Here is a 24,834-nt window from a genome sequence, read left to right as displayed (position 1 = left end):
GATTTATACAATAAAACTATGTTTATTAATTACCAACTTGTAAATATAACACACACACACACAAAAAAAATTCATATTTAAATATACGAAATGGAACCTCGACGAAATTGCTATCCCTAAAAGTCAACGTTGGAAACTGGATTTGATTAATAAAGCTCTTCGGAAGATGTTGATGGAGATGATCCATCCTCTCAAAGATTGCAGGCAACTTCGGATACTTGCAAAGGCAGGCCAAAGGCTCAGTTTGTCCAAGTACGTGTAAAGAAAAATCAGAATGGATACCTCCAATTGGACTGGTCAGATTGAGAGTGCTGCTGCATTACCATTAGCATCCCCGGGTGTCGATTGCCAGGCTACTCAGCTAGCAGATCAGACCAAGGAGGAACCTACAAAGGGCATAGATCTGGATGTTTTCAACGCTGCGAAACAAGGCAACGTCGATGCCCTAAGGGAACACGGGGAGCATCTTGACCTAAAACTCATTGCAACGAAAAACACAGTGCTCCATATTTACATAGCGTGCTCAAGCAGCCCAACGTTCAACGAATCCGAGAAACAAGTACTCGAGTCAACCAACATCGTGGAGGATATCCTTAAAACTTGTCCAGCACTGCTGTTGCAGCAGAATGAGAGTGGTGAGACTGCGTTACACATTGCCGCGAGACACGGGCGTGCTGGAATAGTTGGAGCTCTGATCCGAGCTGCAAAAGCTCGTCAAGACGACCTCGAGAAAGGGGTGTTATCGGAAGAAGCATGGAAGATGCTCATAAGGGCAACCAACAACGGCAAGGACACGGCCTTGCACGAGGCGGTTCGATTTAATCACTTTGCAGTGGTGGAGATATTGACAAGAGATGATCCAGAGTGTCTGTACACCGCTAATGGCGATGGCGAGACTCCAATTTACATGGCTGTCGAGAGGGGATATTGTGATTTAGTTTATAAGATGATGATGACTTGCAAAAATCCCGTTTACAAAGGCCCTAATGGCAGAACAGCTTTGCATGCTGCAGTCACAATCAACGGCATAGGTACCTATACATATATAATATGGAGATAGACATATTTTTACTGTTTCCGACCCTTTATTTTTATATGGTATGATGACCTAACGATCCCATAATTTATTAATTTTTTCATATATGATCTTTTTATAGTAAATTAGAATAAAACGGATTCAATTATAAGCAAAAAATTTGGTGAGTCAATAACAAACGGCTTTTTCTTTAATCTAATTGTATCTTTTGGTGGTTTTATCTTCAAGAAATGACGAAAGAATTGTTGAAGTACACTGAAAAGGCTTTGACGAAAGAAGTAGACGAAAAGGGATGGACTCCGCTACACTACGCTGCATCCATGGGTCACACTTCAATTGTGAAGTCCTTACTAGCAGCTGATAAATCCGCCGCCTACATCGGCGACAATGACAAGGCTACACCTCTTCACGTTGCAGCACTCGGAGGCCATGCAGACGTAATGAAAGAGCTTATCGCTTGTTGCCCTGATTGTTGCGAACTGGTGGACAGGCGCCGTCGCAACGCTCTTCACTTTTGCAGTAAGAAGCGTCATCATCAAGTAGAGCAACTTGTGAGACAAGATCCATGGCTCAGCAACGTCCTTTTGAATGGCAAAGACGAAGACGGGAACACACCCCTCCATCTAATGGCTTACGCTTGGTACAACAACGCTGGGTTCATACGTGATGCTAGGGTTGATAAGATGACATTCAACAAGGAAAATCTCAACGCTCTTAACATCGTTCAAGCTTTGCCTTATTCAGAACAACAAGTATGTAAAGTACATCATTCCCCTTGTGATATGAGTGGTTAAGATCCTTTGTTTACCAATACAACATTACAACCATGTGTTGCAGATATATCTTCAAAGCACATTGAAAGAGATTGGTGCCATACCAAGTCATCGGATTTCAAGCGACAAGGATGGTGGCAGCAGCACAGTCGAGGAAAACATAGGCGGCAGCCAAGTAGAGAAAAACAGAGGTGTTGGCATCGAAGTGAAGGAAGGAAGAGACTCCCATCTGGTTGTGGCTACACTTATAGCAACTGTAACGTTCGCAGCTGGTTTCACCATGCCTGGTGGTTACCAAGCCGAAAAAGGACCAGACCAGGGCTTCGCAGTTCTATCCAGAAATGCAGCTTTCAAAGCTTTTGTGATAACAAATACAATAGCCATGGCTATGTCTAGTTGTTCTGTCATGGTGCTCCTTTTTTGCGGGAACTACACAAGTCTGAGCGGAAAATTGCAGAAAAATTTCCACAATGCATTATCCTTTACATTGTTCGCCTTAATGGCAATGGTGGTTGCATTCATTACCGGCACATATGTGGTACTGAGTGGTCGTTCGCCAGGACTTGCCGTCGCTACTTGTGTGCTAGGATGCCTTTTCTTCTTTGCCTTAGCTAAATCCATGAATATTCCGGTCGTCAAGATACTACTATTAGATGTGCCAAGAATAATGTTCCGGCATAAATTTCCTCGTTCTTTTTTATTCAAGTACATGAGATGCATATTACCACGGGATTACCCGCGTCATACTTTCAATGCGATATGAACAAAATTGGCACAGCGCTCAATTAATTAAGAGCGTTCAGGTCACTTGTGCATAAATAATATTTGTCGTACCTTTCTTCTCGTTTGTGAGTTTGAGTTCGCATTGAAGTCTTGAGCTCCAAGTATCATATTTCTTCATTTTCTCTTGGATCCACTCTTAATTCCATCATGGGCATGGTAGCCGGTGATCGCATAGGCATTTGATTACCAAACACAAAAAGCATTACATTATTTTGCTGGATTTTAATTAAGTAACTTCGAGGAATGGGTTTTCAAGAGGTTAGTTTTTTAAGATAAACAATAAACTCAATTTACACAGACAACCAAAAGAGTAATGCACATCACTGATACAAATTAAATGAGCAGGTAACAATCCTAAGTTCATGACTAAAGATATCGTGAAGCAAAAGTCAAAACAAAACCACGTTAACATGTGTATGAAAACTTGACAGCATAGAAATCATCTAACCTCTAGAACTTCGCAAGTCGACATACAAACTTGCTAACCCTGGTAGATAATATCAACCAAGGAATAATTCCTACCTGCAGAACCACCGAAGACAAGAATCAGAAGCAATGTTCAAAACTTTATTTAAGATGATTTATATCGCATGCAAATCAAAGACCATCTCTGTTCTTTCTGACCCAAGATAAGTAATATGCAAACATCAGCAGCGTTCAACACACGAAAGTAACAGTGTACCTAGTGTTGTTTACATCATTTAGTTGCTTACAAGAACACAATATGGCACCTAAACGATATGAGAATTAACAATCAAAAGTAATCCCAACTTTATTTACCATAACATTTTCGTTTACAACTCCCCCAGCCCTCCATGGTATCACCTTCCCTGCACAGCAACAAGATATACAAATCAGAACTTCTATTATTTTATAGATTTTACTGTCTTAATGCTCAATCTAAAAATAGCCAAACAGAAAGAAGAGGGGACTCGGGCAGTATACTCGGAACAAGAACACGTTACCAAAGGGTCGCACAAGTTGTTCCGATATGGACGCAACAGGAACCCTCCAAAACCAGCAAACCAGCACAACATATGTTAAGACCTAAATGGACAACCAAATATATCTATTAAGAACCCTTGTTCAGAAATAATTTATTTTCTATCAGAAAAAGCTAATAAGATGAACAAAATTCTCAGACACACGTCGTATGAGAGTTTTATCTCCTTGCCATGTAACTCCTGACCTGGAAGGCAGGTATTACTGTTAGAATCTTTCATCCTGGTGGGTCAGGCTACCTAAGTACCCATTACGTACAATCAACTCATAATAACCACACAAGAATCTTATGATTGAAAATAAAATAAATTAATGGTAAAAAATGGTTGTTGTAAATACATGGAAATAATATGGCATTGAACAACTGCATAAACTTTATTAGCCATTCAACCCTTCGCTTAAAAACATCATAGCTGTGAAGTGTATGTGTTACCATACAAACGCAACGTCGATCCAAGGATGTTGCACATAAATACCCTCTGCGACGACATATAGATACGTATGTGTGTTTCAAGAATGCAGGTATGTAATTATATATACTATCAGTATAAAAATATAATTGAAAGGATAGAGTTGCAAACTAGTGCAATTTGCAAGTTCCTTCTCCTTAGCAGCTGCAATCCTCCGAAGTTTTACAGCTTGCGCAAAAGTCGACGGCCTGGATTCAAACAAAACGAAGATCACACAACTGCTAAGAATCCAAACTATCGCCTACTACTGTAAAGCTAAAACAATGCATCGCTGCAACTTGCAAGCATCAAAACAATTCTGCCAATCCAAAAAAATAAAATTCCATTTGAAAAATTGGGGAAAATTATGATTGACCAATAAAAATCACTCACAGCGACAAGGAGCTTGCCTCCTTCAAGATGTCTTTAATTTCTCCCCGCAATCGGGTTGCCGTAGCACTCTTCCCTCCTCCCTGCCAACACAAAAAATAACCCAAAATATAGTTTTAATTTCACAATAATTGCAGTTAAAGCATCAAACAAATGATTAAGAGCTTAAATTCGCACCAAATTACGGGTAAATTGTTTGAATGCAAGTGAAAAATCGTTGAGCAAATTACCCTCTTTAACTGCTCTAGCCACCTGGAGAAGAATTCGAAAGCGACGGCGATAACGAATACAATCGGAGCTGCTAACGAGCTCCGGAGCTCCGGTAGGGTTTCTATTACCTCTCCCATGTCTGATTGTTTCCTTTGCTCCGGTGCTTCGTACGAAACACCACCTTCGTTTCGGATTTTTTTACCGGGTCAGTTGCTAGAGACCCAAGTCCAAGAGTCCATTCAATAGAGAATTTGAGTGATCTTAATTCTTTTAATGAATCTAAAGGTATTCAATTAAAATTTTAAATGACTCTCTCAAATTCAATGCGTATTCAACTAGGATTTTAAGATAGTTTATGAAAATCTTTATAAATCTAACATATTCAATTAGAATTTTAAAGAAGTTTAAAGAAATTTATAACATTTCAGGTGTATTCAATTAGAATTTGATTTTAAATAATTTCAAAAAGTTGAGAAATTAGAGAGATTTTGAGAGATTTTGCACTGTATTTTAAGCATTTACAAATCTCTTATCTCCCCATGAGATTTTAAGGGAATTGAATCAAAATTTAATCTCTACAAATCAATTAAACTCCATAAAAATACATTAATTTATAAATTCATTAAAATCTCTTCAATTCCTAATTAAATACATCTCCTAAACTCCATTGGCGCTGGGTATTGGGTAACCCCGATTTAATTGGGCGTGTTGGGGATAAATTGTTCGACAATGTTCCAATCAAGCGAAAAGCCCAATTTTGCCCATATCTGATAAATTCGTGAGTTTTTAGTTCTTGTAGTTGATTTTCTGTTAATACTCTACGTATAAATAATAAGGAAAATAAGTGGCAGAGATTCAAAATAAGAGATTTGAACATTTATGATAATTAAATCTAATAGCTAAATATTTGTAAAAATAAGTAAAACATAGTATTCAAGCCGAAATTTCAATTTTGTTCGCTGTATTTTTAGTTGTATCAAATTTGATCATTTGGTTTTCTAGTTGTTGGAATATGAGAGCAGTTCCACAGTGGGCAATAGCCCGATGGACTGGCTTTCAAACAGGAATAGATAGCCCGAGGAAGGTGGTCAAACGTGTGCTGGCGAGGAAGCCCAAGGCTCAAGGGAGAGGTCCGGCTCGAGATCCTGAAGACAATGTGACAGAAGGTTGACATCAGAGCGACGTCAGCCACAATATAAAATTAATAAAAATAAAAATTATTAATAAAAATGTAAAAAAATAATTAAAAAAATGTAAAACCCAGCAGGCTTCGAACTCAACGGCTCTCGTCGGAGTTCATCACCAAGGCTGATGATACACCCATAGACAAATGGTAGAGATCCAGTCCATCCTCCGTCGTAGCTGCTACCGCACCCCACATCGCCTTCGCCCCCACGCACTCACGATCCCCCTCCTTCCACTCGCGCACCCAAATCACACAATTTAGGATTTGTTTTTTTAGGGGAGAAAGAGAGAGAGAGTGAGTTTGGTTAGGGAGTGGGGAAGATTGGGACCGTTGATGGAGGCTGAGCTGGGTGGGATGGTGAAGATGGAGGAAGAGAGGTGGCGGTGGGGGTGGTGAAGGAAGGTTTGGGTGCGTTGGGGAGGGGGGAGGGGACGTGGGTTGATGGGAAGTTTCCACGCGGAGGGGAGGAAGGATTTGGGTGTGAGTGGTTTTTTTTGTTTTTGTTTTAAATATTTAATTTTTTAATAGAAAGTGGTACAACGAGATCGATTAAAAATTCTATCCGAAATTACAAATAAAATTATTTTGTATTATTTAAAAAAAAATACTAATATTTTATTACCTATTGTCAGGGCTATTCATTGTAGGGGTGGATATGCAAAAAAACAGTTACTGTTCATTAAAGGTAGTTACTGTTTATTAAGTGTAGTTACTGTTCACTGGGGCATGGATTAAATAGTGAATAGCCCTAGGGGGCTTTAGCAACGGTGGAGTTGCTTTGAGAATACCCATAACATCGGTAGTTTGTTGTGGAAATTATCACATTTGTGCCACATATGAGAGTAAACTTGACATATTTTATATAATCATTCTAAAGAGTTATTTATTAAAATTCCTAAAAATTCTAATTGAATACATTTTTATATCAAATTTGATATATTAAAAAAAATTTATTTAGTAATACGGTTTATCGTTATTCCTCTTCACTTGTAAGTAAGAGATCTTATGTTCAATTATAACAAAATGTAAATTTAAACCACATTATTGTAATGTTTAGTACTGGTTTGGTACTAAGGTGCTTTTATAAAAAGTAGATATAAAAAAAAGCTGAGCTCAAAAATGTGTTTGGTAAACACTTAAAAACAGCTTATTTTCATAGTTTTGGGTAAAAAAAATCTAAAAACGTGAATCAGCAAAAATGAGTTTATTCTCACATCACAGCAAAATCAATTTTTTTTAAAGCATATCAACACCAAACCAGCTCGCCTACTCCTCTATCATTTTAGTTTAGATAATATCTTTTGTTAAAACCAAAATTCAAAAGAAAAAAAAATATAAATTGTTTTTAGCAAACCAATTGACATATTTACCCCCAAAGCAGTTCAGAAGTATCGTGCACCAAATTTTACCCCAACCCCAACAACCATCTAGACGCGCCCAAACCCCAAATTTGTAATTTCGCCAATAATTTCCGCACGTGCCAACCATGACCCACGCACACATCCTCCAACGAACAGTAATTTCGCCCTTTTCCCACCGGTTTCCAGTGTACCGCCTGCGGAAATAGAACAAAGAAACACAAGGAAGCACAAGCGAGATCCAAACAAATACACCCCAACCAATCGACCCCCATGACGCGGATGCATGACGTGGCACAAATATTTTGAAATCCCGCCCAAACCCGGACTTCAGTCCTTCCAATAAATCAAAATTTAATTTTCCGCCTTTTTTTTCATTTTTATTTTTGCGCCACGGGCCTTCCCTTCCTGTCCCTTCACACCCGAGGGGCAAATTTTACACACACTCGCACACCGCACCAAACAAAGCAAACGACCCCGAGGCATATCCCTCTCATTGTTCTCTCTCTCGCCTTATCCTCTCCCTTCACCAAAGGTAAGCTCGCCCCCCGACTCGGGCCGAGTCTCTTCGTTTTACGCCGATTCCGAACGATACACGTCGTTTTTCGCCGCTTCCGAGCGATTCCCGTCGTTTTTTGTCATTTCTGAACGATTTTAATCATTTTTTGCCGTTTCTCAACGACTCTCATCGGTTTTTTTGCGGTTTTGTGTGCAGGTTTAGCTGAACATGGGGAAATCAAGAGCTGCTGCTCCCAAAAAAGCTGATGCGAAGTGAGCTTCCGTTTTCATTTTCCGTTTTTCTGTGAATTTACTTCGATTTGATCGGAGATCTCCATGTGAACGTCGATTTTGAATTTATGTTGATTTTTTGTGTTATTTTTTTATTTTGTTAGGTTGAAGACCAAAAGCGCTGGCGCTAGCAAGAAGGCTGCAAAGGATCCGAACAAGCCTAAGAGGCCTGCGAGTGCCTTCTTCGTTTTCATGTACGGTCAACGCTCTATTTCTCTCTCCCTATCTCTCTTTCTTCAGATCGATCGTTTCTTACTGTGATTTATTTATTTTTTATCATATTTATATGAATTTTTCTTTCAAATTTATGTAGGGAGGATTTCAGAGTGAAATTCAAGAAGGATCATCCTAATAACAAATCCGTTGCCGCTGTAAGCGAATTTCATCTTCTCAGATCTGTGTTTTTAACTTCGTTTTGCTGAATAATTTTTTATTTAATTTTACAAAATTATATTTATTCTGATTTTCGATAAATTTGAATAGGTCGGTAAAGCTGGTGGTGATAAATGGAAATCACTTTCAGATGCCGTGAGTATTTCTCCCAATAAATTTTGTTTATCAATTTGTGAATCGCTTGAATATTCCGTAACTGTTCGTGGACTGGTTGCTTAATTGTATAAATTATTCAGGAGAAAGCTCCCTACATTGCCAAGGCAGACAAGAGGAAGGCTGAGTACACCAAGACCATGAATGCTTACAACAAGCGCATAGTGAGTGCCCTTGTTTTGATTTCTGAGTTTTCGGTTTAATTGATTCGAGTAGTGTTGTGAGAATTGCTGCTTAATTGTGAAATTAGGCTGAGGGAGGTAACGGAGCGGATGATGAAGAGTCTGATAAGTCCAAGTCTGAGGTGCAAAACGAGGATGAAGATGATGATGAGAGCGGAGAGGTTTGTTCTAATTGGCTCTTGTTGTTGTGTTGGTCGACTGTCTCTTCTTAGTTTCGTGATTAGTTTATTGAATTGGGTTGATTGTTGTGATTGAATTGTGTTGTTTTGGGTTAATTGTAGGAAGAAGATGATGACGAGTAGAGAAGGAAAGTCAGGTATCGGAATGAAGGAGGAGCAATTTGTGTTAGGGTTGTTGGTTAGAAGATATTGAATGACCTGCATTTTCTGACTAAAGCTCTGTGTCTGATGATAAGATAGCCACATTTGTAGGATTAGGGAAGGAAAAAGAAAAACTCAAGGGGTTAATGTTTCGGGACTCATCCACCTGATTCCCCATATCGTTTCTGTACTTAATGATCGTTTTTATGTTCAAATGACTTCTATTTCGCTCTAGTTAATATCCTTTTTATTATATGATCGGATTAAATTGCCTTGAGCATTTTGAAATGGTTATGACCTTTAGAGATGAACTTACCTAGAACATGGTTATCACGTTGTTTGTATTTTGAGCTAGTAAGAGCGTGTGATTAGCTTGGAGTACCGGCAGCCACTGATTGTGGTTTAGGAAAGTTCTCTAGTTTTTGTGGCCACTGTCTGGCTTAAATTAGTTTCAGGCTTCCAAATACTTGGGAGTGAGAATGGGTTTGTCTGCTTTTGGGTTTAAGATTCTGTACTGTTCTTCTCAGTTCTCTGCATCTTGTTTTATGTGATGATGATGGTTTGACTTCAATCTGTGTCTTTCTCTTTTGACTTTCTCCTACTGGCTCCTTTGAATTGCTTTTGGGATTTTCCGCTTGTTGGTTCTCAACTTCATTTGGATGACAAGCCTGTCAGTATTTTAGCATGGCATGAATGTCATCCTGAGATTTTTTATTGTTAGATACTAGGTTAAGTAATTACGATCTAAGGGCCAAATTTCTTGGTATATATAGTGTACCGAAGCATAGTAGAATTTTTCATATTTTAAGATGGGACTAGATTTGGTTTCATTTTCGAGATTTCGGGACCTGGAGTGTTGAAAACTGCTGCTACTTATTAATTTTCAGTGTTTGTCTCTGGGAAGGTAATGCAATCCAAGGAAAAGGATTCTGCCTTCCTTGACCCGAGTACAAGTGCTGGTCTATGGGAAGGTATCGATTTTGGTTGTTGTATCGATGTTATTAGTCGTACAGATGATGTATTGCCTATAAATTTGCAAATTCATTGGAGAAAAACACAATGAAATTAGTTGACTATATTGTTTATTATTTTAATTGAAGCCTCAAATTCCAGGTTTAACCGATAATGACAAGAAAATTGGCTTCACGATGATCCTTTGCGATTTTCTACAACCGCTCCATGTTGGGAGATTTTTGGGCAACATGTGTCAAGCGACGAAATAAATAGCAAGAGTTTTGTTTCAGTCGAACAAATTAATTTGTTTGTCGGATAATACTGACTAATCAAACGATGTACTAACTATATTATTATTAAACGTTTGACTTAATAATGAGAATCTCCATGTTGGGAGATTTTTGGGCAACGTGCGTCAAGCGATGAAATAAATAGCAAGATTTTTGTTTCAATCGAACAAATTAATTTGTCTATCGGATAATATTGACTAATCAAACAATGTACTAATTATATTATTATTAAACGTTTGACTTAACAATGAGAATGTACAAATTATTTCATGTTGTATGTTGTTTCTTGTCCAATGTTATAACATGCCCCACCTTTCCATCTGTACCAAATGCAATGGCTTCTGCTTGACCATACCATTTAATAAGTCAAGTTTGAGCATTGGTATGTTCAGTTTGTAAAACTCGGGAGCAACTTTAGAATTTTTATGAGACAACTTGACGTATGTTAAAACCAACTGGCTACTAGTGTGGACTCACTATACGATCTTTTTTATAATCTAAACCAATCATTTTTTAGGTTATCATGGAAAGATCATTCTTCCAAAAATTTATTGAAATCGGAAGTCATTTAGTTATTTAATTATGACATGACAAATAAACGATGATAGAGTTGTCGATAAAAATGAAATGTTCACAATATTAATTTAATGACTAAATGACTTTCAATCTGAATGAATTTTTGCAAAAATAATCCAATAGGATAACCTAGAATTTGTTCGGTTCGGGTCATGAAATTACATTGTGGAGCAGGCTCAACACAAGTTGTTAGTGCCATATTAAAATATTAACTAGTTATCGCTTGAACGCTCCTCCATATATATATTCTTAGTTTTAATTAAGAAAACTGTTATTAGCACTCTAAAAATTTAATTATACACTAATCATAAGTGTATTTTTTTTCTTTCTAATTATAGAAAGTTTGGAGTGCAAAATGAGATTTTTGAAGTGCCAATAACAATTTTCTTAATTAAATTTGTTTTATGAATAATAATAGGGAAGTGTTATTGGCACTCCAAAAATCTCATTCTACACTCCTTACAAGTGTATTTTTCTTTCCAAATATAGAAAGTTTGGAGTGTAGGATGAGATTTTTGGAGCGCCAATAACAATTCCCTAATAATATTTGTTTCTAGTAGAATACATATTTAGAGGTTCATATCCAACTAACTCAATTAAGAAAAATTAGAAAGGACTTCAAATTGCCGCTCAAAAAACCCTAAACCATACAACAAAATAAGCAAAACCAAAGTCTAATTATCGGTTTATGTTGAAAACATTAGCAGTTGAAAACATTGGCAATGTTGAAACCGTTGATAGTTTAATGAATGCCCACATAAGTTTTTTTAATACCAACACAAAGTGATGTAGACTTTGAAAATAAAGGTGACCGTATTTTCAAAGTCATGTGCTGTAAATTTCATAATGTAAGAATATGTTCGTATGGAGTTGCTCTATAAATAGAGCACTCCGACTGCTATCAAAAGACACAGAGTAAGAAAGGAAAGATCAATAACATCAGTATCTATCCCTACCTCTTTTATTTGTCATCCTCTTGTGCTATAGTTACAGTGTAATTATTTACACCTGCTTCGATCATGTCACTAGTAAAGGTTATCTCTCTAACTTTGACCTATTTATAACACGTTATCAGTATGACTCTCTAAATATAACCATTTCTCATTTCTCTTCGCCGATAGAAATCATTCCTTTTCGTCAAACAAAAAAAAAAGTTTCCTCTAAGGATTTTACTGTTCATATTATTCCTCTGCCTCAACTGTTGGATATACCCTCGCGAAGAACTGTTTGCACCATGCCTGCTTTTAGTTCTCAACCTAACAGCTACATTTATCTTTGATTTCTTGTTTGGTGTAGATCTTGATTACTAACCCAGTGTTTATTTATGTTAATTTTACTGTAATCCAAGATCGTGTGGTACAATCGTCCATATTGAACTGCAAATTTAATCTTATCACAATCCAAGATGGTGCGGTATCATTGCCTATCTTGGACCGTACATCTAATTTTACTGCAAATTTTAGGTGGTGCGGTATAATTGCCCACCTTGCTCTGCATATTTCAATTTTCCTCCTATTAGAGTGGTGCAGAATAATCGCTCATCCTATGTTATGAGAATGGTGCGGTACAATCGTCCTCCTCATTCATTTCGAGTGCTTATCATTTTGGTTTGGAGATCAAAATGAAGAATTTGTAAGAACCAGAAGTTCTAACACTACATTCCCCAGATTACATATTATTGCAAGTTCTTACACATCTCAGTTTTCTTTCAAAAAAGAAAATGGCGAACTTAGCAAAACTTGATTTTGTTGGCCTGTACATTACTGGGAAAAACTACCTTACCTGGGTAGTGGATATCAAGATCCATTTGGAGGCAGGGAATCTTGCAGAAACAATCAAGGAGGAGAACAGTGCTTCTTCTTAAGATCGAGCGAAGGCCATGATCTTTATCCGTTGTCACCTTGATGAAGGACTAAAAAGCGAGTACCTAATGGTTAAAGATCTGTTAGCTCTCTGGAAGGCATTAAGAAACAGATACAATCATAAAAAAATGGTGATTCTTCCAATAGCTCATTATGAGCGGATTCACCTAAGGATCCAGGATATCAAGTCAGTGGCTGAGTTGAAGGAAAATTTATGTCCTAGCTAAGAACATGTAAAGAACATTTGAATACATAGGCAAACTATTAACAAATTAAAGTAGGCATGCATCCAAAAACAATTCATAAAACCCATGACTTTCAAAGCCTAGTATATGGTGAACCATAAGACTTTTTAACAATATTAAAGAGAATAAGAATTTAGAGATTCTTTACCCTTGAAGCTCATCCTTGATTGCACAAGGGATTCACCCAAGTGGAGGGCCTTCAAGTCACCTCCTTGCTCCTTGGATATTCCTTGTGATTTCCTCCCTTTTAGTGCTCCTTTTCTTCTTTGAGGATTTGAGGATTTGTTCTCCAAAACACCAAAGGTTTGGTGTCTCTAAGTCTCCACACCAAAGATGTAGTGTGAAGATGAAATGGATGACTTAGGGAAGAATAGATTGCTAGATGTTCCTCCCCTAAGTGGCCGGCCTCTATGTAGAAAATGAGAGAATATGTTTCACCCAAATTCAATTAGAAAACCCTTATTTGAAACAAAGTTATAATGTTGATTTTATACTTCATTTCATGTGAGTGGCAAACTTGTAATTAATACAAGTTTGCTACCCCTCACCCTTATGGCCGGCCATATGTTGTTATTGGGCTTAATTGCCCATTTTGTTTTGGTTGTCATACAACTTAAACATAATGGGCCTTGTGGACCAAAACGTTTTTGTGCCTCGAAGCCCAAAACTAACTTAAACGCCCAATACGAACGTTTCGTATAATTAATTAACTATTTAATTAATCTTGACCATTCTTCAATTAAACCATTTAATTGCTTATCCATTTCATATAATTTCTTCACTTATATCCTTACTCGGTGTACGATCCATTAGGTTCCAATTAGCGAGGTAGTGGGCGATGTTACTCTTAACGATCGATTGTGAATTGAAACCACATTTCAATTCTCCCTTAAAATTAGTGTTTGCTAATCTTTAGGGCTTCCACAAACCATGAGTGACGCCTAGCAGCATGTCATGGTTACCCAAGCTAAGTAGAAGTGGTTGGAGAACCTATCCAGTTACAACTACAATGCAATACGGTCCTTCTCTAATACAATACTCTTAATCACATTGTTTAAGTGATAGTTTGTTTCATGTCTACTATCCAATGTGATACTTCTCTATATGATTCAATTGAATAAGATTTGGAACAAGCTTCCTTAGTCATATTCATATGCTTTGGCCAAAGACTCTCGAATCATATCTTAGAGTATTCTACTTCCACCATGGAAGGTTAGAGATCCCTTGTTGTGCATTCATATGCCTACATGACTAGATAGCTTGACCCCAACAATGCCGTGGACACTCCAATGGAATGCCGTTGACATAATCAAAGATCAAGAACCTAACCATTAGACATCAATGATGCTTCAGGTCAAAGGACTACTTTGCATATTGCAACTATCGAGTTCTCACATGACATGTATGTTCGAACTCTCGTTTAATCGTTGTTCAGTGTACTCGATTACTCTTTCGAGCACATATGTGTTTGCCTTAGTGTTCAACACCAAATGACTTGAGACTAGTTCATACTCACGCTTGAGTCGACATAACACATATGTTGTAGGCATACTTCCAACATGAGTATAATTATGCGATGTTCAAAATTAGCTCCAAGATGAAACTCTGTGGGGAAACCATCACTGAGGAAGATATGCTGGAAAAGACTTTCAACACATTTCATGCCTCTAACGTGCTCCTGCAGCAGCAGTATAGAGCACGAGGTTTCACTGAATATAACTAGCTAATCTCTGTGCTCCTGGTTGCTGAACAAAACAATGAGCTCCTGCTGAAAAATCATCATTCCTGACCTACTGGATCTGCACCATTCCCAAAAGTGAATGATCATTCCCTCGAAATGAACGCCACATCCTCTGGTGGCAATAATCATAAACGAGAACGTGACCACAGGCTAAACCAATGAATATACCTGATGCAGTATGTGACTTATCAGGGCAGTTGAACACAACCCACCTAGATGTCTCAGACTTCATTGTGGAAAAGGAGAATGAAGTTTACTGGTCCGACTGAATCGTTTATGTTTAATGTACTGAACTTGCAGTTTAAAATTAACATTTTAGATTCAATAAAAGTGACATTTAAATTTCCTGTTATAACTTGCTTTTAACTATGATTCCCTTACTCAGAGAGCATGGATAAAAACTATGGTCATTCTCAAAACATGAGAAATAATGGAGATATTTGTCTTGCAGACATCACAACCACACATACAATACTTCGAGATCGAAAGTATTTTTCAAGATTGATGCTTACAAAAGTAAAGGTAACAACAATATCAGGGAAAACAAATGTGATTGAAAGCTCAGGGAAAGCCCATATTGTGTTACCAAATAGAACAATATTGTCCATACATAATGCGATGTACACTACTCGATCTACTCGAAATTTGTTAAGTTTTAAAGACATGCGTTTAAATGGATACCACATTAAAACGAAAAGTACAGAAAATGTGGAATATCTATGCATTACCTTCAATGATACCCAGAAGCATATATTGGAGACGTTGCGTGGTTTGTTGAGTGGATTGTATTATACATACATAAAGACAGTTGAATCACATATTGTCATGAACCAGAAGTTCATTGAATCAAAAGTTTACATGATTTGGCATGACTGTCTGGGTCATCTAGGATTTATCATGATGCGTAGAATAATTACCAACTCTAATGAACATCCATTATTGAGCAGACACATTGCAATCTCAAATGATAACCCTTGCAAGGCTTGTTCTCAAGGGAAGTTGATAAATAGACCATCACAACTAAAGGTTAATGCTGAATCTCCATCATTTCTGCAAAGAATTCAAAGGGATATTTATGGGCATATTCAACTATCTTGTGGACCATTCCGATATTTTATGATTTTGGCTGATGCATCTACCCGATGGTCACATGTTTGTCACTTATCTACTCGGAATGTAGCTTTTGAGAGACTTCTTGCTCAGATAATAAAGTTGCGAGCACAGTTCCCAGATTAGCCCATTAAGTCAATCCGACTTGATAACGCTAGTGAATTTACGTCTTAAACCTTTGATGATTAGTGCATGACATTGGGCATTGATGTTGAACACCCTATTCCTCATGTCCATACTCAAAATGGTTTAGCAGAAGCATTGATCAAGCGGCTTCAGTTAATAGCTCGCACTCTGCTTATGAAAACAAAATTACTAGTTTTTGCATGGGGACATGCCATCTTACATGACGCATCATTGGTTTGATTGAGACCTATAGCCAACCATCAATACTCCTCAGTACAACTCGTGTTTGGGTATCAACCAAACATTTCACATTTATGAGTTTTTGGTTGTGCTGTTTATGTACCTATTGCACCACCACATACGAACTAAAAAGAGGCCTCAGCGCAGACTGGGAATTTACGTGGGTTTTGATTCACCATCTATCATTAGATATTTGGAATCCTTTACAAGTGATATGTTTACAGCTCGTTTTGCTGATTGTCACTTTGATGAGATAGTCTTGCCATCGTTAGGGGGAGAAAATACTGTTCCAGAAGAACGGAAAAAGCTGATATAGGTTGTTCCCACCTTATCTCATTTTGATCCTTGTAGCATTCAATGTGAAAATGAAGTGAAAATTATCGTTCATCTTCAAAGTATTGCTAATCAAATGCCAGATGCATTTAATGATGCTATAAAAGTGACAAAATCATATATACCAGCTGCAAATGCACCTACAAGAATTGATGTTCCTATTGGAAAAAATAAAGTGGCAGCGAATGATTCATCTGGTGCACACTTGAAGCGTGGTAGACTCCCAGGTTCAAACGATTCAGCCCCTCAAAAGAGAAAGTTGAGGGCACAACTGAATCCCAATAAAATCATTCAAGAAGAAAAAAATGAATGACACATCCACAATTCATGATTCTATACTTTCAGAAAAAGAAAATGTCCTTGATGAAAAACATGTATCTGAAGAAACAGATGTGCATGAAAGCAAAGAAATCTCCATAAATTATGCTTATAGGTAGCCACTGAAATCATATTAAGTGATGATCTTGAGCTTCGCTATGTTGATGAATGCAAACAGAGACAAGATTGCCCTAAATGGAAAGATGCAATCCAGGCATAATTAAATTCCTTGGAAAGGCAAAATGTTTTTGGACCAGTAGTCCAAACCCCGCTTGGTGTAAATCCCGTGGGTTACAAATGGGTATTCACAAGGAAATGTAATGAGAATAACGAGACTGCAATATATAAAGCACGACTCGTTGCACAAGATTTTCGCAAAGACCTAGAATTGATTATGAGGAGACATACTCTCGTCTAATGGACGCAATTATGTTCCATTACTTAATAAGTTTAGTGGTTTCAGAAAAATTTGACATGCAACTTATAGATGTCATCACCGCTCATCTATATGGAGAATTAGATGTTGACATATATATAAAAGTCCCAGAAGAACTTAAGTTGCCTGAAACAACTAACAAACCATGAGGTATGCTCTCAATCGAATTAATGTGATCATTGTATGGGCTGAAACAATCTGAACGAATGTGGTATAATCGTCTCAGTGAGTATTTGATTAAAGAAGGATATATCAACAATGTCATTTGCCCTTGTGTGTTCATTAAGAAATCCAACTCTGGAATTGCTATAGTGGCAGTATATGTCGATGATATGAACCTAGTTGGAACCCTTCAAGAGCTCAATAAAACTGCTGAATATCTGAAAAGCGAATTTGAAATAAAAGACCTTGGAAAAACAAAATTTTTTCTCGGCCTGCAGATCAAGCATTGTGCTAGTGAAATTTTGGTCCACCAATCAGCTTACATTGAAAAAATCCTGAAGCGATTTAGCATGGACAAAACTTATCCACTTAGCACACCAATGGTCGTTCGTTCTCTGGACATTAAGAAAGATCAATTCCATTCAAAAGAAGATGATAAAATGGTCATTGGTCCAGAAGTACCATATATAAGTGCAATAGGTGCTTTATTGTATTTAGCATAATGTACTAGACCAAATATAACTTTTTCAGTCAACTTGTTAGCCAGGTATAGCTCTGCTCCAACAATTCGTCATTGGAAGAGAGTCAAATATGTATTGCGATAACTTCGTGGGACAACAAACATGAGTTTCTTCTACTCAAAGAAATCCACAAAATGACCAGGTCCTTGTTGGATATGCAAATGCTGGTTTTCTCTCTGATTTGTATAAAACCCGTTCACAAACTAGATATATGTTCAAAAATGGAGATACAACAATCTCATGGCGCTCAACAAAGCAAACATTAGTTGCTACATCTTCAAATCACTCAGAAATACTTGCTTTACATGAAGCAAGTCGTGAATGTTCTTGGTTAAGATCAATGATCCATCATATTCGGAATTCATGTGGTCTAACTTCAAAGACAGACACTCCAACTGTCATTCATGAAGATAATGCAGCATGTGTTGCCAAAATGAAAGAAGTATTCATCAAGGGTGATAAGACTAAACACATATCTCCAAAGTTTTTCAGTGCACATGAGCTTCAGAAGGCTAAAGTTATTGAAGTTAGACAAATCTGTTCCAATGAAAATCTGGCAGACTTGTTCACCAAATCTTTAACAAAATGCACGTTTCAGAAGATAGTGTAGAGTATTGGATTACGTCAACTTACCAAACAACTAAATTTGGAAAATGCCGAATCAGGGGGAGATATATATCAGAGGAATCATTCATGATACATGCATGTTGTACTCTTTTTCCTTCGATTAGGATTTTTCCCACTAGGTTTTTCCTATCAAGGTTTTAACGAGGCAACATAAGCATAACAATCCAAGTAAAGTTGTACTCTTTTTCCTTCGCTATGGTTTTTTCCCACTGGATTTTTCCAAGCAAGGTTTTAACGAGGCAACTAATGTTGATATGTGGGCATCCAAGGGGGAGTGTTGAAAACATTGGCAATGTTGAAACCATTAGCAATTTAATGAATGCCCACATAAGTTTTTTCAATACCCACACAAAGTGATTTAGATTTTGGAAATAAAGGCGATCGTATTTTCAAAGTCATGTGCTCTAAATTTCAAAATGTAAGAATATGTTCGTATGGAGTTGCTCTATAAATAGAGCACTTCGACCGCTATCAAAAGACACAGAGTAAGAAAGGAAAAATCAATAACATCAGTATCTATTCCTACCTATTTTATTTGTCATCCTCTTGTGCTATAGTTACAGTGTAATATTTTACACCTGCTTCGCTCATGTCACTAGTAAATGTTATCTCTTTAATTTTGACCTATTTATAGCAGATAATTCATTGTTTCCAATGCTAGTATCTACTTCAAAAATTTTAAGAAGTAAAATATTGCTATAAATTTAACACTAAATTGTGTAGTAGTGTACACTAAACCCTATATCATTAGATTATACATATGATGATTAATGATTACTATGGAACATTATTTAAAAGGTTTAATATCGTAATCAGCTCTTAAGCCAAAACCATATCATGATATTGCAAAGCGTTTTACACAATCCAACCAACTTACTATTAAAAATGGGTTAAAACAACTTGAGTTAGGTATCGAACTCGATACTTTTAAGCTCGAGCTCGACTCGTGTAAGAACTTAGGCAAACCTAGCTCGAGTTCGAAAAGAATAAAAAAGTCAAACATCAGCACAATATTTTTCGATTCAACCGGATCGTTTGCAGCCCATCTCTAAATTAAAAAAACCAGAAATATCAAGCCATCAAATTTCCTTATTTACCCTCGCCTCAATAATATCCCACACCAATATAGTTGTTGCGTACAACACGTTTTATTCTACCGATTCGATCAACCTCAACCACTAGAGACACCAACGCACAAAATCAAACCCCAAAACCGTCATTTCACCCCTACCCCTATCACGTGCATTCCCACGTGGCCGCCTCGCTAGCGAAGAAGCACACAAGGAAGCACAGAAGGGAGAGTCCAACAGCAAATGAAGGCATAGCGCACGGATAGCTGACGCGGCAAAACATTTTTGAAATCCCGCCGAAACCCAAAACTTCAATTTTTTTGGTTAGTCGAAATTCAATATTGCCCCTTCCTAATTCCTTCTTATCCCCCTACCCTTCTTTCCTCTCCCAAACTTCACACACACGCACCGCCTAACAAAAAACAAAGGCGTATTAGCTCTTTCTCTCTCTGCGTCTTCGTCTTATTTTCCTTCTCGAAAACCCTAGGTAAACTCGCGCCTCCGCCGCTCTGACTCGGTCCGAGTCGCGCTTTTTTTTACCGTTTCTGAACGATTCTCGCTCGTTCTCGCCGGTTTTTTACGGTTTTTTTTGTGTGTTTGCAGGTTCGCCATGGGGAAAGCCAGAGCAGCTGCTCCCAAACGCGATACGAAGTAATTTTTTTGCTCTATCAGGCTTAGATTACTCTCCGATTGCATCGGTTTGATCGGAGATCTTCGATTTGTTGTAACGTGCTTTGATTTTTGCTCTGTTCGTGTGTTTGAATTTTTGTTGATTTTTTTTTAATTTTGGTAGGTTGAAGACTAAGAGTACCGGAGCGAGCAAGAAGCCCGCGAAGAAAGCCGGAAAGGATCCGAACAAGCCGAAGAGGCCTGCGAGTGCCTTCTTCGTCTTCATGTACGGTCAACTATCTTTCTCTCTCTTAAGTTGAATTTCTAGATCTGACTTTTTCTCCATCTATCTGTTTTGTTTTACTGAATTTTACTTTTATTTCGTACTTGTATAGGGAGGAGTTCAGAGAGAAGTACAAGAAGGACCATCCAAACAACAAGTCGGTTGCTGCTGTAAGTCAAATCTCTTTCTCAGATCTACGAGCTTGTTCTTCGATTTTACTCTCTGATTAGTTGATTTGATTAATTAATTAGAGTTTAAATTTATACAAATTAATTTAGATTTTGTGTAATGGAAACCAAACAGGTCGGTAAGGCTGGCGGTGAGAAATGGAAATCGTTGTCAGATGCTGTGAGTGTTCAATTATCGTTTTAATTTCATTGATTAGTGAGTAATACGAAATTATTTGGTCAATTTTGGTGTTGGATTTTATTGATTTGATTGTTCTGTCCTTGAATTAATCAGGAGAAAGCTCCCTATCAAGCCAAGGCAGATAAGAGGAAGGTTGAGTATAACAAGAACATTCAGGCATACAACAAGCAATTAGTAAGCGCTCTTGTTCCGACTTTCGTTTAATTTGTTTAGTTATCGGGTTGAGGATATTTGTGAGACTTTGTTGGTTTGTTTATGTGAATTAGGCTGATGGACCTAATGAAGCTGACGAAGAAGAGTCTGACAAGTCCAAGTCTGAGGTAAATGATGATGATGATGAAGACGAGGACGAGAGCGGCGAGGTCAGTTGTGTTTTCGATTAATCGAGTTCACATTGTGGTTTTTTTTCATTGTTTCGCATGTTCAGTTAGTTGAATTAGTTACTTAATTGTTTGTGTTGGCTGTTGGCTGTGTTGTAGGAGGAAGACGACGATGAGTAGAGCAAAGGGAATCGAATGGAGGGGGAGAAGCGATATGTGTAGGGTTGCTTAGAAGATAATTGAAGGGCTTGCCTGCACTTTTTCTTCACTATGGATAAGTTGCTGGCTCTCTACCTTTTGTTTTAGGGATTAGTTTTTAGGAAAACACAAAAACAAAATCGGATTCAGTTTCAGGATTGTCTTCTCCCTGCGATTCCAATGTCGTCGTTTCTGTACTTAATGATCCTCCTTATGTTCAATGAATTTCAGTTTGCTTTCGTTATATAACTCGTTTTATAGCTTCTTATTCCGCAATTTAGTGTATGGTTTTCGTTTAAGTAGCATTTAAGCCTTGATTAGTATGCTAGATGACTTGGTAATATGATTTGTTTAGTCTACATTTGGGGATCTGGGTTGTATGAATGTTTGTCATTGTTCAATCTTGTTGTATGTGATGGGGGTGATTTTGGTGTGTGAGTTAACCCTTCTTGTAGTGTTGACTTTATCTTGGGGATGGTGATTGACTTTGCCTCTGGATGTTGGAACAATTGGGTTTAGAAATTCTCCCATGGGGACGACAATTGAGATGTTAATATGATGGTATTTCACTCTCAATCAAACTCTCTTGGAGAGATTGACATTGGCATGGGATGCTACGTTTATAGTATGCTCGTACCATAGAATAAGGCATGACCTACAATGGCACAAGATGCTATGATTTTAGTGAACCTGTGCTATACAAGCTAGTCTTGCTACAGTGAGTTTTAACGTGACCACTTGCAAAAGTTTTTACCAATGGGCGTTGGTCGTGATAAGAATGGGCATGCAACCAACATGAGAAGAGTCGCAATCAAACGAAAATAATTAAATATGACGACTTTATCCAAATCATAAGATGGAGAAAATAATTAACCAAAAAAATCAGTATATAACGTATAAAGTATTTGATTCCATTTGTGGCTGACAAAAACATATTTGGAGCCTCTGTTTTAATTTTTTTTAATTACATTGGATCCTAACTAAATCCCCAAATTATCCTCAAAAAGATAACAGATCACGTGATTTCATAACCAGATCCCCAAATCAAAGCACTTATTAATCCTCCAGATTTTGTCGGTGTGTTTTAATATAAAATTTTATTATAATGATTACTCTATGATTAAAAAATTAAAAAAAATAATAATTCCCCTCGGTAAGCTCAAGTTCATTGGGCTTATTTAGGCCTGGGCGGGCCTTAACTCTCCGACACAGCCAGCCCAAAGCAGTAATGAAATCAACTCCGTACCCTCTCTTCCGCAACGACCTGTCGTTCTTTCTGTAAACTTAGTCGCGTAGGCTGATCGAGCGGGGATAGAAACGAACGACAGTGGAAGAGGGAGGAGGAGTAGCTAGAGATGGTCGGCCCCGGAAAGTGCTTGCTGGTGACCGGACCTCCTGTAAGCTAAAGCAATTTCCAGTCAAATTTTGATTTCATATTTCTATTTATTCAATGCTTTTCTCAAAAGTGCTCTCGGTTGGTGATGATGATGTTGATTTCTGGTGCAGGGTGTGGGCAAAAGCACTTTAGTAATGAGAGTGTTTGAAACCCTAAAAGCATCATATCCAAACTTAAAAATTCAGGGTTTCTACACTAGTAACTCTCTCTCTCTCTCTCTCTCTCTTAATTTTCAGTTTTTTCATATGTATTTACATCATATAGATTTCTGTAATTGTAATGTGTAGGTGAGGTTAGAGAAGGAAGTGAGAGAGTGGGGTTCCAGGTGGTCACGTTGGACGGCCGTACAGCTCCCCTCTCCTCCTCCACCATTTCCAGGTCTTTCTTTTCATCCATTCTAAATGTTTGTTGCTTCAGTTTCCATAACTCCATTTCCTAGTTAAAAAGCACTTCAGAAACCATTTTGAAGATGAAATCCATCGACCCAACTGTTATTGCGCCCGACTTTTACTGCACCGGACATTAACAGTTGATAGTCGAGCGCTTTTTGTTTTTTCATAGTTTGATTCTTACAAGTGTTTTTCGCTAACATTAACAATATTCGGGGTTCTACTATACTAATTAAGTAAACATTCATTCATATTATTCGGCTACATAGCATTAAACCCTAAAACATGTTTTTGTATGTCAGCCCAGAGTCTTTGAGATGGCCTACTGTGGGGAAGTACAAAGTCGATCTTGCATCGTTTGAGTCACTGGCACTGCCTGAATTGCAGGTGGGATGATTTTTTTCATTGCTTACTGATCAACTCTCGCCACCCCCTCTACACAATTTAGTTAACTTTTAGGCCTTCACGTCTGCGGTATTTTGTGAAACTATTTTCTTGTCGCATTGTTTTCAAGCATCATGCGGCTATGGCATTTGACTATTTGAATTGTGTCATCCTTTTGTGATGTGTTATCAGGTAAGAGAAGATACTGATCTATTCATCGTTGATGAAGTTGGGAAGATGGAGTTATTCAGTTCATCGTTCTTCCCTTGTGTTTTAAGGATTCTGGAGTCCAATGTCCCTTTTTTGGCCACGGTCCCAATTCCAAAATTCGGTCGTGATATACCTGCAGGTGCACTTTCCTCAAGTATTCCTTTATTTTGCTTGGCTTGTTACACTGCTGCACAATTGCTCTAATTTTGGTTTATGTTCTAACAGTTTTAGAATCATATGATGATATGTATGATTTTCATCCGAACATAGTAAATTCAAGGTGGAAAATCAGTTTCCTTTTAGGCGTGTTTTTCACTATTTATTGCTTGTTGCACTGGGTTGGAGTTGGTGACCGAACAAAACTACGTATAGAGAATGGCGAAGTTGATGTTAGGTTTATGCCGTCCTGTTTTTTGTGATTAATCTGTATATGACTAGGGTTTCTGAACTTTTGCAGTTGCAAGGTTGAAGAATCATCCGGGGGCAACAATGTTTACGCTGAGCAAAAGTAACAGGGATGCTGTTAAAGAAGAGATATACTCCCAGTTGGTAGCTTTGTTGAGTAAACAATAACTGTGGTCGTTAATCATCCTCAATTGTAAGACTTGAAGGAGCTCATATGGTATTTTCAAAAATAAATTCTCAACAGTGCGTATCTTCTTTCCGAAATTCAGCATGATATTGTTATTTTACCAACATATAATCAGAAATGGAACTCGAGGGACGGTAGGACATGAGTAACGGGTCACAAACCGTGGTTTATATACAACTTATTGTTGGTTTACCGTCCCTCGAGAGACATCCATGCAAAAGATGTATTAGTGTGTGTGCTTGCACTTGACGAAAATCCGCATCTCTTGTTATTGACAAACCTTCTCATCCTGTTGCTCGTCCGGCTTACTGTACTTTTTCTCATTCTCGGACTTCATTTGTTTCAATACTTCACCCGCAGATTGGAAAGTTTAATTTATGGAGTAAGAAACTGCCTAGGAAATCTTATTGGCCCCTCGACTCTTCTTTAATAAATGAGCTCTTGTGGAT

At 37.7% G+C, this 24,834-nt stretch overlaps 5 protein-coding genes across 6 annotated transcripts; 4 read left to right on the top strand and 1 right to left on the bottom strand.

Annotated features, from left to right (window-relative positions):
* The first annotated feature begins 113 nt into the window (after nucleotides 1-113).
* Nucleotides 114-2,615, top strand: LOC137745205 (protein ACCELERATED CELL DEATH 6-like). Its single transcript, XM_068485121.1, has 3 exons — nucleotides 114-1,031; nucleotides 1,265-1,788; nucleotides 1,874-2,615. Exons 1-3 carry the CDS (start codon nucleotides 275-277, stop codon nucleotides 2,570-2,572), a joined length of 1,980 nt encoding a protein of 659 aa, XP_068341222.1. The 5' UTR covers nucleotides 114-274; the 3' UTR covers nucleotides 2,573-2,615.
* Nucleotides 2,284-4,869, bottom strand: LOC137745213 (protein GET1-like). Its single transcript, XM_068485133.1, has 9 exons — nucleotides 4,664-4,869; nucleotides 4,437-4,516; nucleotides 4,176-4,252; nucleotides 3,741-3,781; nucleotides 3,558-3,639; nucleotides 3,373-3,422; nucleotides 3,041-3,114; nucleotides 2,644-2,727; nucleotides 2,284-2,420 (listed from the first exon to the last, which is right to left on the bottom strand). The coding sequence occupies exons 1-7, from the start codon at nucleotides 4,778-4,780 to the stop codon at nucleotides 3,043-3,045; spliced, it is 519 nt and encodes a 172-aa protein (XP_068341234.1). The 5' UTR covers nucleotides 4,781-4,869; the 3' UTR covers nucleotides 2,284-2,420; nucleotides 2,644-2,727; nucleotides 3,041-3,042.
* Nucleotides 4,870-7,581: 2,712 nt separating this feature from the next.
* LOC137736421 (high mobility group B protein 3-like) lies at nucleotides 7,582-9,277 on the top strand. The gene is made up of 8 exons (XM_068475693.1): nucleotides 7,582-7,722; nucleotides 7,903-7,958; nucleotides 8,081-8,170; nucleotides 8,290-8,347; nucleotides 8,460-8,504; nucleotides 8,606-8,686; nucleotides 8,773-8,865; nucleotides 8,986-9,277. The coding sequence occupies exons 2-8, from the start codon at nucleotides 7,915-7,917 to the stop codon at nucleotides 9,004-9,006; spliced, it is 432 nt and encodes a 143-aa protein (XP_068331794.1). The 5' UTR covers nucleotides 7,582-7,722; nucleotides 7,903-7,914; the 3' UTR covers nucleotides 9,007-9,277.
* Nucleotides 9,278-20,001: 10,724 nt separating this feature from the next.
* On the top strand, nucleotides 20,002-21,663 carry LOC137728556 (high mobility group B protein 3-like). Its single transcript, XM_068467313.1, has 8 exons — nucleotides 20,002-20,122; nucleotides 20,239-20,286; nucleotides 20,429-20,530; nucleotides 20,640-20,697; nucleotides 20,831-20,875; nucleotides 20,990-21,070; nucleotides 21,163-21,258; nucleotides 21,376-21,663. The coding sequence occupies exons 2-8, from the start codon at nucleotides 20,246-20,248 to the stop codon at nucleotides 21,394-21,396; spliced, it is 444 nt and encodes a 147-aa protein (XP_068323414.1). The 5' UTR covers nucleotides 20,002-20,122; nucleotides 20,239-20,245; the 3' UTR covers nucleotides 21,397-21,663.
* A 990-nt stretch (nucleotides 21,664-22,653) lies between these two features.
* LOC137713550 (uncharacterized) lies at nucleotides 22,654-24,432 on the top strand. Of its 2 annotated transcripts, none has more exons than XM_068452871.1 (6): nucleotides 22,654-22,811; nucleotides 22,921-22,996; nucleotides 23,098-23,188; nucleotides 23,502-23,586; nucleotides 23,776-23,932; nucleotides 24,251-24,432. In XM_068452871.1, exons 1-6 carry the CDS (start codon nucleotides 22,770-22,772, stop codon nucleotides 24,364-24,366), a joined length of 567 nt encoding a protein of 188 aa, XP_068308972.1. In that variant the 5' UTR covers nucleotides 22,654-22,769; the 3' UTR covers nucleotides 24,367-24,432. The 2 variants fall into 2 exon arrangements, with proteins under 2 accessions (XP_068308972.1, XP_068308965.1); XM_068452864.1 differs by having other exon boundaries at nucleotides 22,655-22,811; nucleotides 22,921-23,008.
* The last annotated feature ends 402 nt before the right edge of the window (nucleotides 24,433-24,834 follow it).

The sequence above is a fragment of the Pyrus communis genome, chromosome 1 (assembly GCF_963583255.1).
Source record: "Pyrus communis chromosome 1, drPyrComm1.1, whole genome shotgun sequence".
Classification (NCBI taxonomy): domain Eukaryota; kingdom Viridiplantae; phylum Streptophyta; class Magnoliopsida; order Rosales; family Rosaceae; genus Pyrus; species Pyrus communis.
The sequence above is the reverse complement of the archived record's forward strand: the minus strand, read 5'-3'. Positions and strand labels throughout refer to the sequence as shown.

What these genes read in the sequence shown, in the direction of transcription:
- LOC137745205 (XM_068485121.1), top strand. Translation starts at nt 275, where the DNA reads ATGGATACCTCCAATTGGACTGGTCAGATTGAGAGTGCTGCTGCATTA. An exon ending in AGTCACAATCAACGGCATAG is followed by an intron (nt 1,032 to 1,264) that starts GTACCTATACAT and finishes TTTATCTTCAAG; the next exon opens with AAATGACGAAAGAATTGTTG. An exon ending in TGCCTTATTCAGAACAACAA is followed by an intron (nt 1,789 to 1,873) that starts GTATGTAAAGTA and finishes CATGTGTTGCAG; the next exon opens with ATATATCTTCAAAGCACATT.
- LOC137745213 (XM_068485133.1), bottom strand. Translation starts at nt 4,780, where the DNA reads ATGGGAGAGGTAATAGAAACCCTACCGGAGCTCCGGAGCTCGTTAGCA. An exon ending in GAGGCAAGCTCCTTGTCGCT is followed by an intron (nt 4,253 to 4,436) that starts GTGAGTGATTTT and finishes GTTTGAATCCAG; the next exon opens with GCCGTCGACTTTTGCGCAAG. An exon ending in AGATAAAACTCTCATACGAC is followed by an intron (nt 3,640 to 3,740) that starts GTGTGTCTGAGA and finishes TTGTCCATTTAG; the next exon opens with GTCTTAACATATGTTGTGCT.
- LOC137736421 (XM_068475693.1), top strand. Translation starts at nt 7,915, where the DNA reads ATGGGGAAATCAAGAGCTGCTGCTCCCAAAAAAGCTGATGCGAA. An exon ending in AGTGCCTTCTTCGTTTTCAT is followed by an intron (nt 8,171 to 8,289) that starts GTACGGTCAACG and finishes AAATTTATGTAG; the next exon opens with GGAGGATTTCAGAGTGAAAT. An exon ending in ATAACAAATCCGTTGCCGCT is followed by an intron (nt 8,348 to 8,459) that starts GTAAGCGAATTT and finishes AAATTTGAATAG; the next exon opens with GTCGGTAAAGCTGGTGGTGA.
- LOC137728556 (XM_068467313.1), top strand. Translation starts at nt 20,246, where the DNA reads ATGGGGAAAGCCAGAGCAGCTGCTCCCAAACGCGATACGAA. An exon ending in AGTGCCTTCTTCGTCTTCAT is followed by an intron (nt 20,531 to 20,639) that starts GTACGGTCAACT and finishes GTACTTGTATAG; the next exon opens with GGAGGAGTTCAGAGAGAAGT. An exon ending in ACGAGGACGAGAGCGGCGAG is followed by an intron (nt 21,259 to 21,375) that starts GTCAGTTGTGTT and finishes GCTGTGTTGTAG; the next exon opens with GAGGAAGACGACGATGAGTA.
- LOC137713550 (XM_068452864.1), top strand. Translation starts at nt 22,770, where the DNA reads ATGGTCGGCCCCGGAAAGTGCTTGCTGGTGACCGGACCTCCT. An exon ending in TGCTGGTGACCGGACCTCCT is followed by an intron (nt 22,812 to 22,920) that starts GTAAGCTAAAGC and finishes TTTCTGGTGCAG; the next exon opens with GGTGTGGGCAAAAGCACTTT. An exon ending in AATTCAGGGTTTCTACACTA is followed by an intron (nt 23,009 to 23,097) that starts GTAACTCTCTCT and finishes TGTAATGTGTAG; the next exon opens with GTGAGGTTAGAGAAGGAAGT.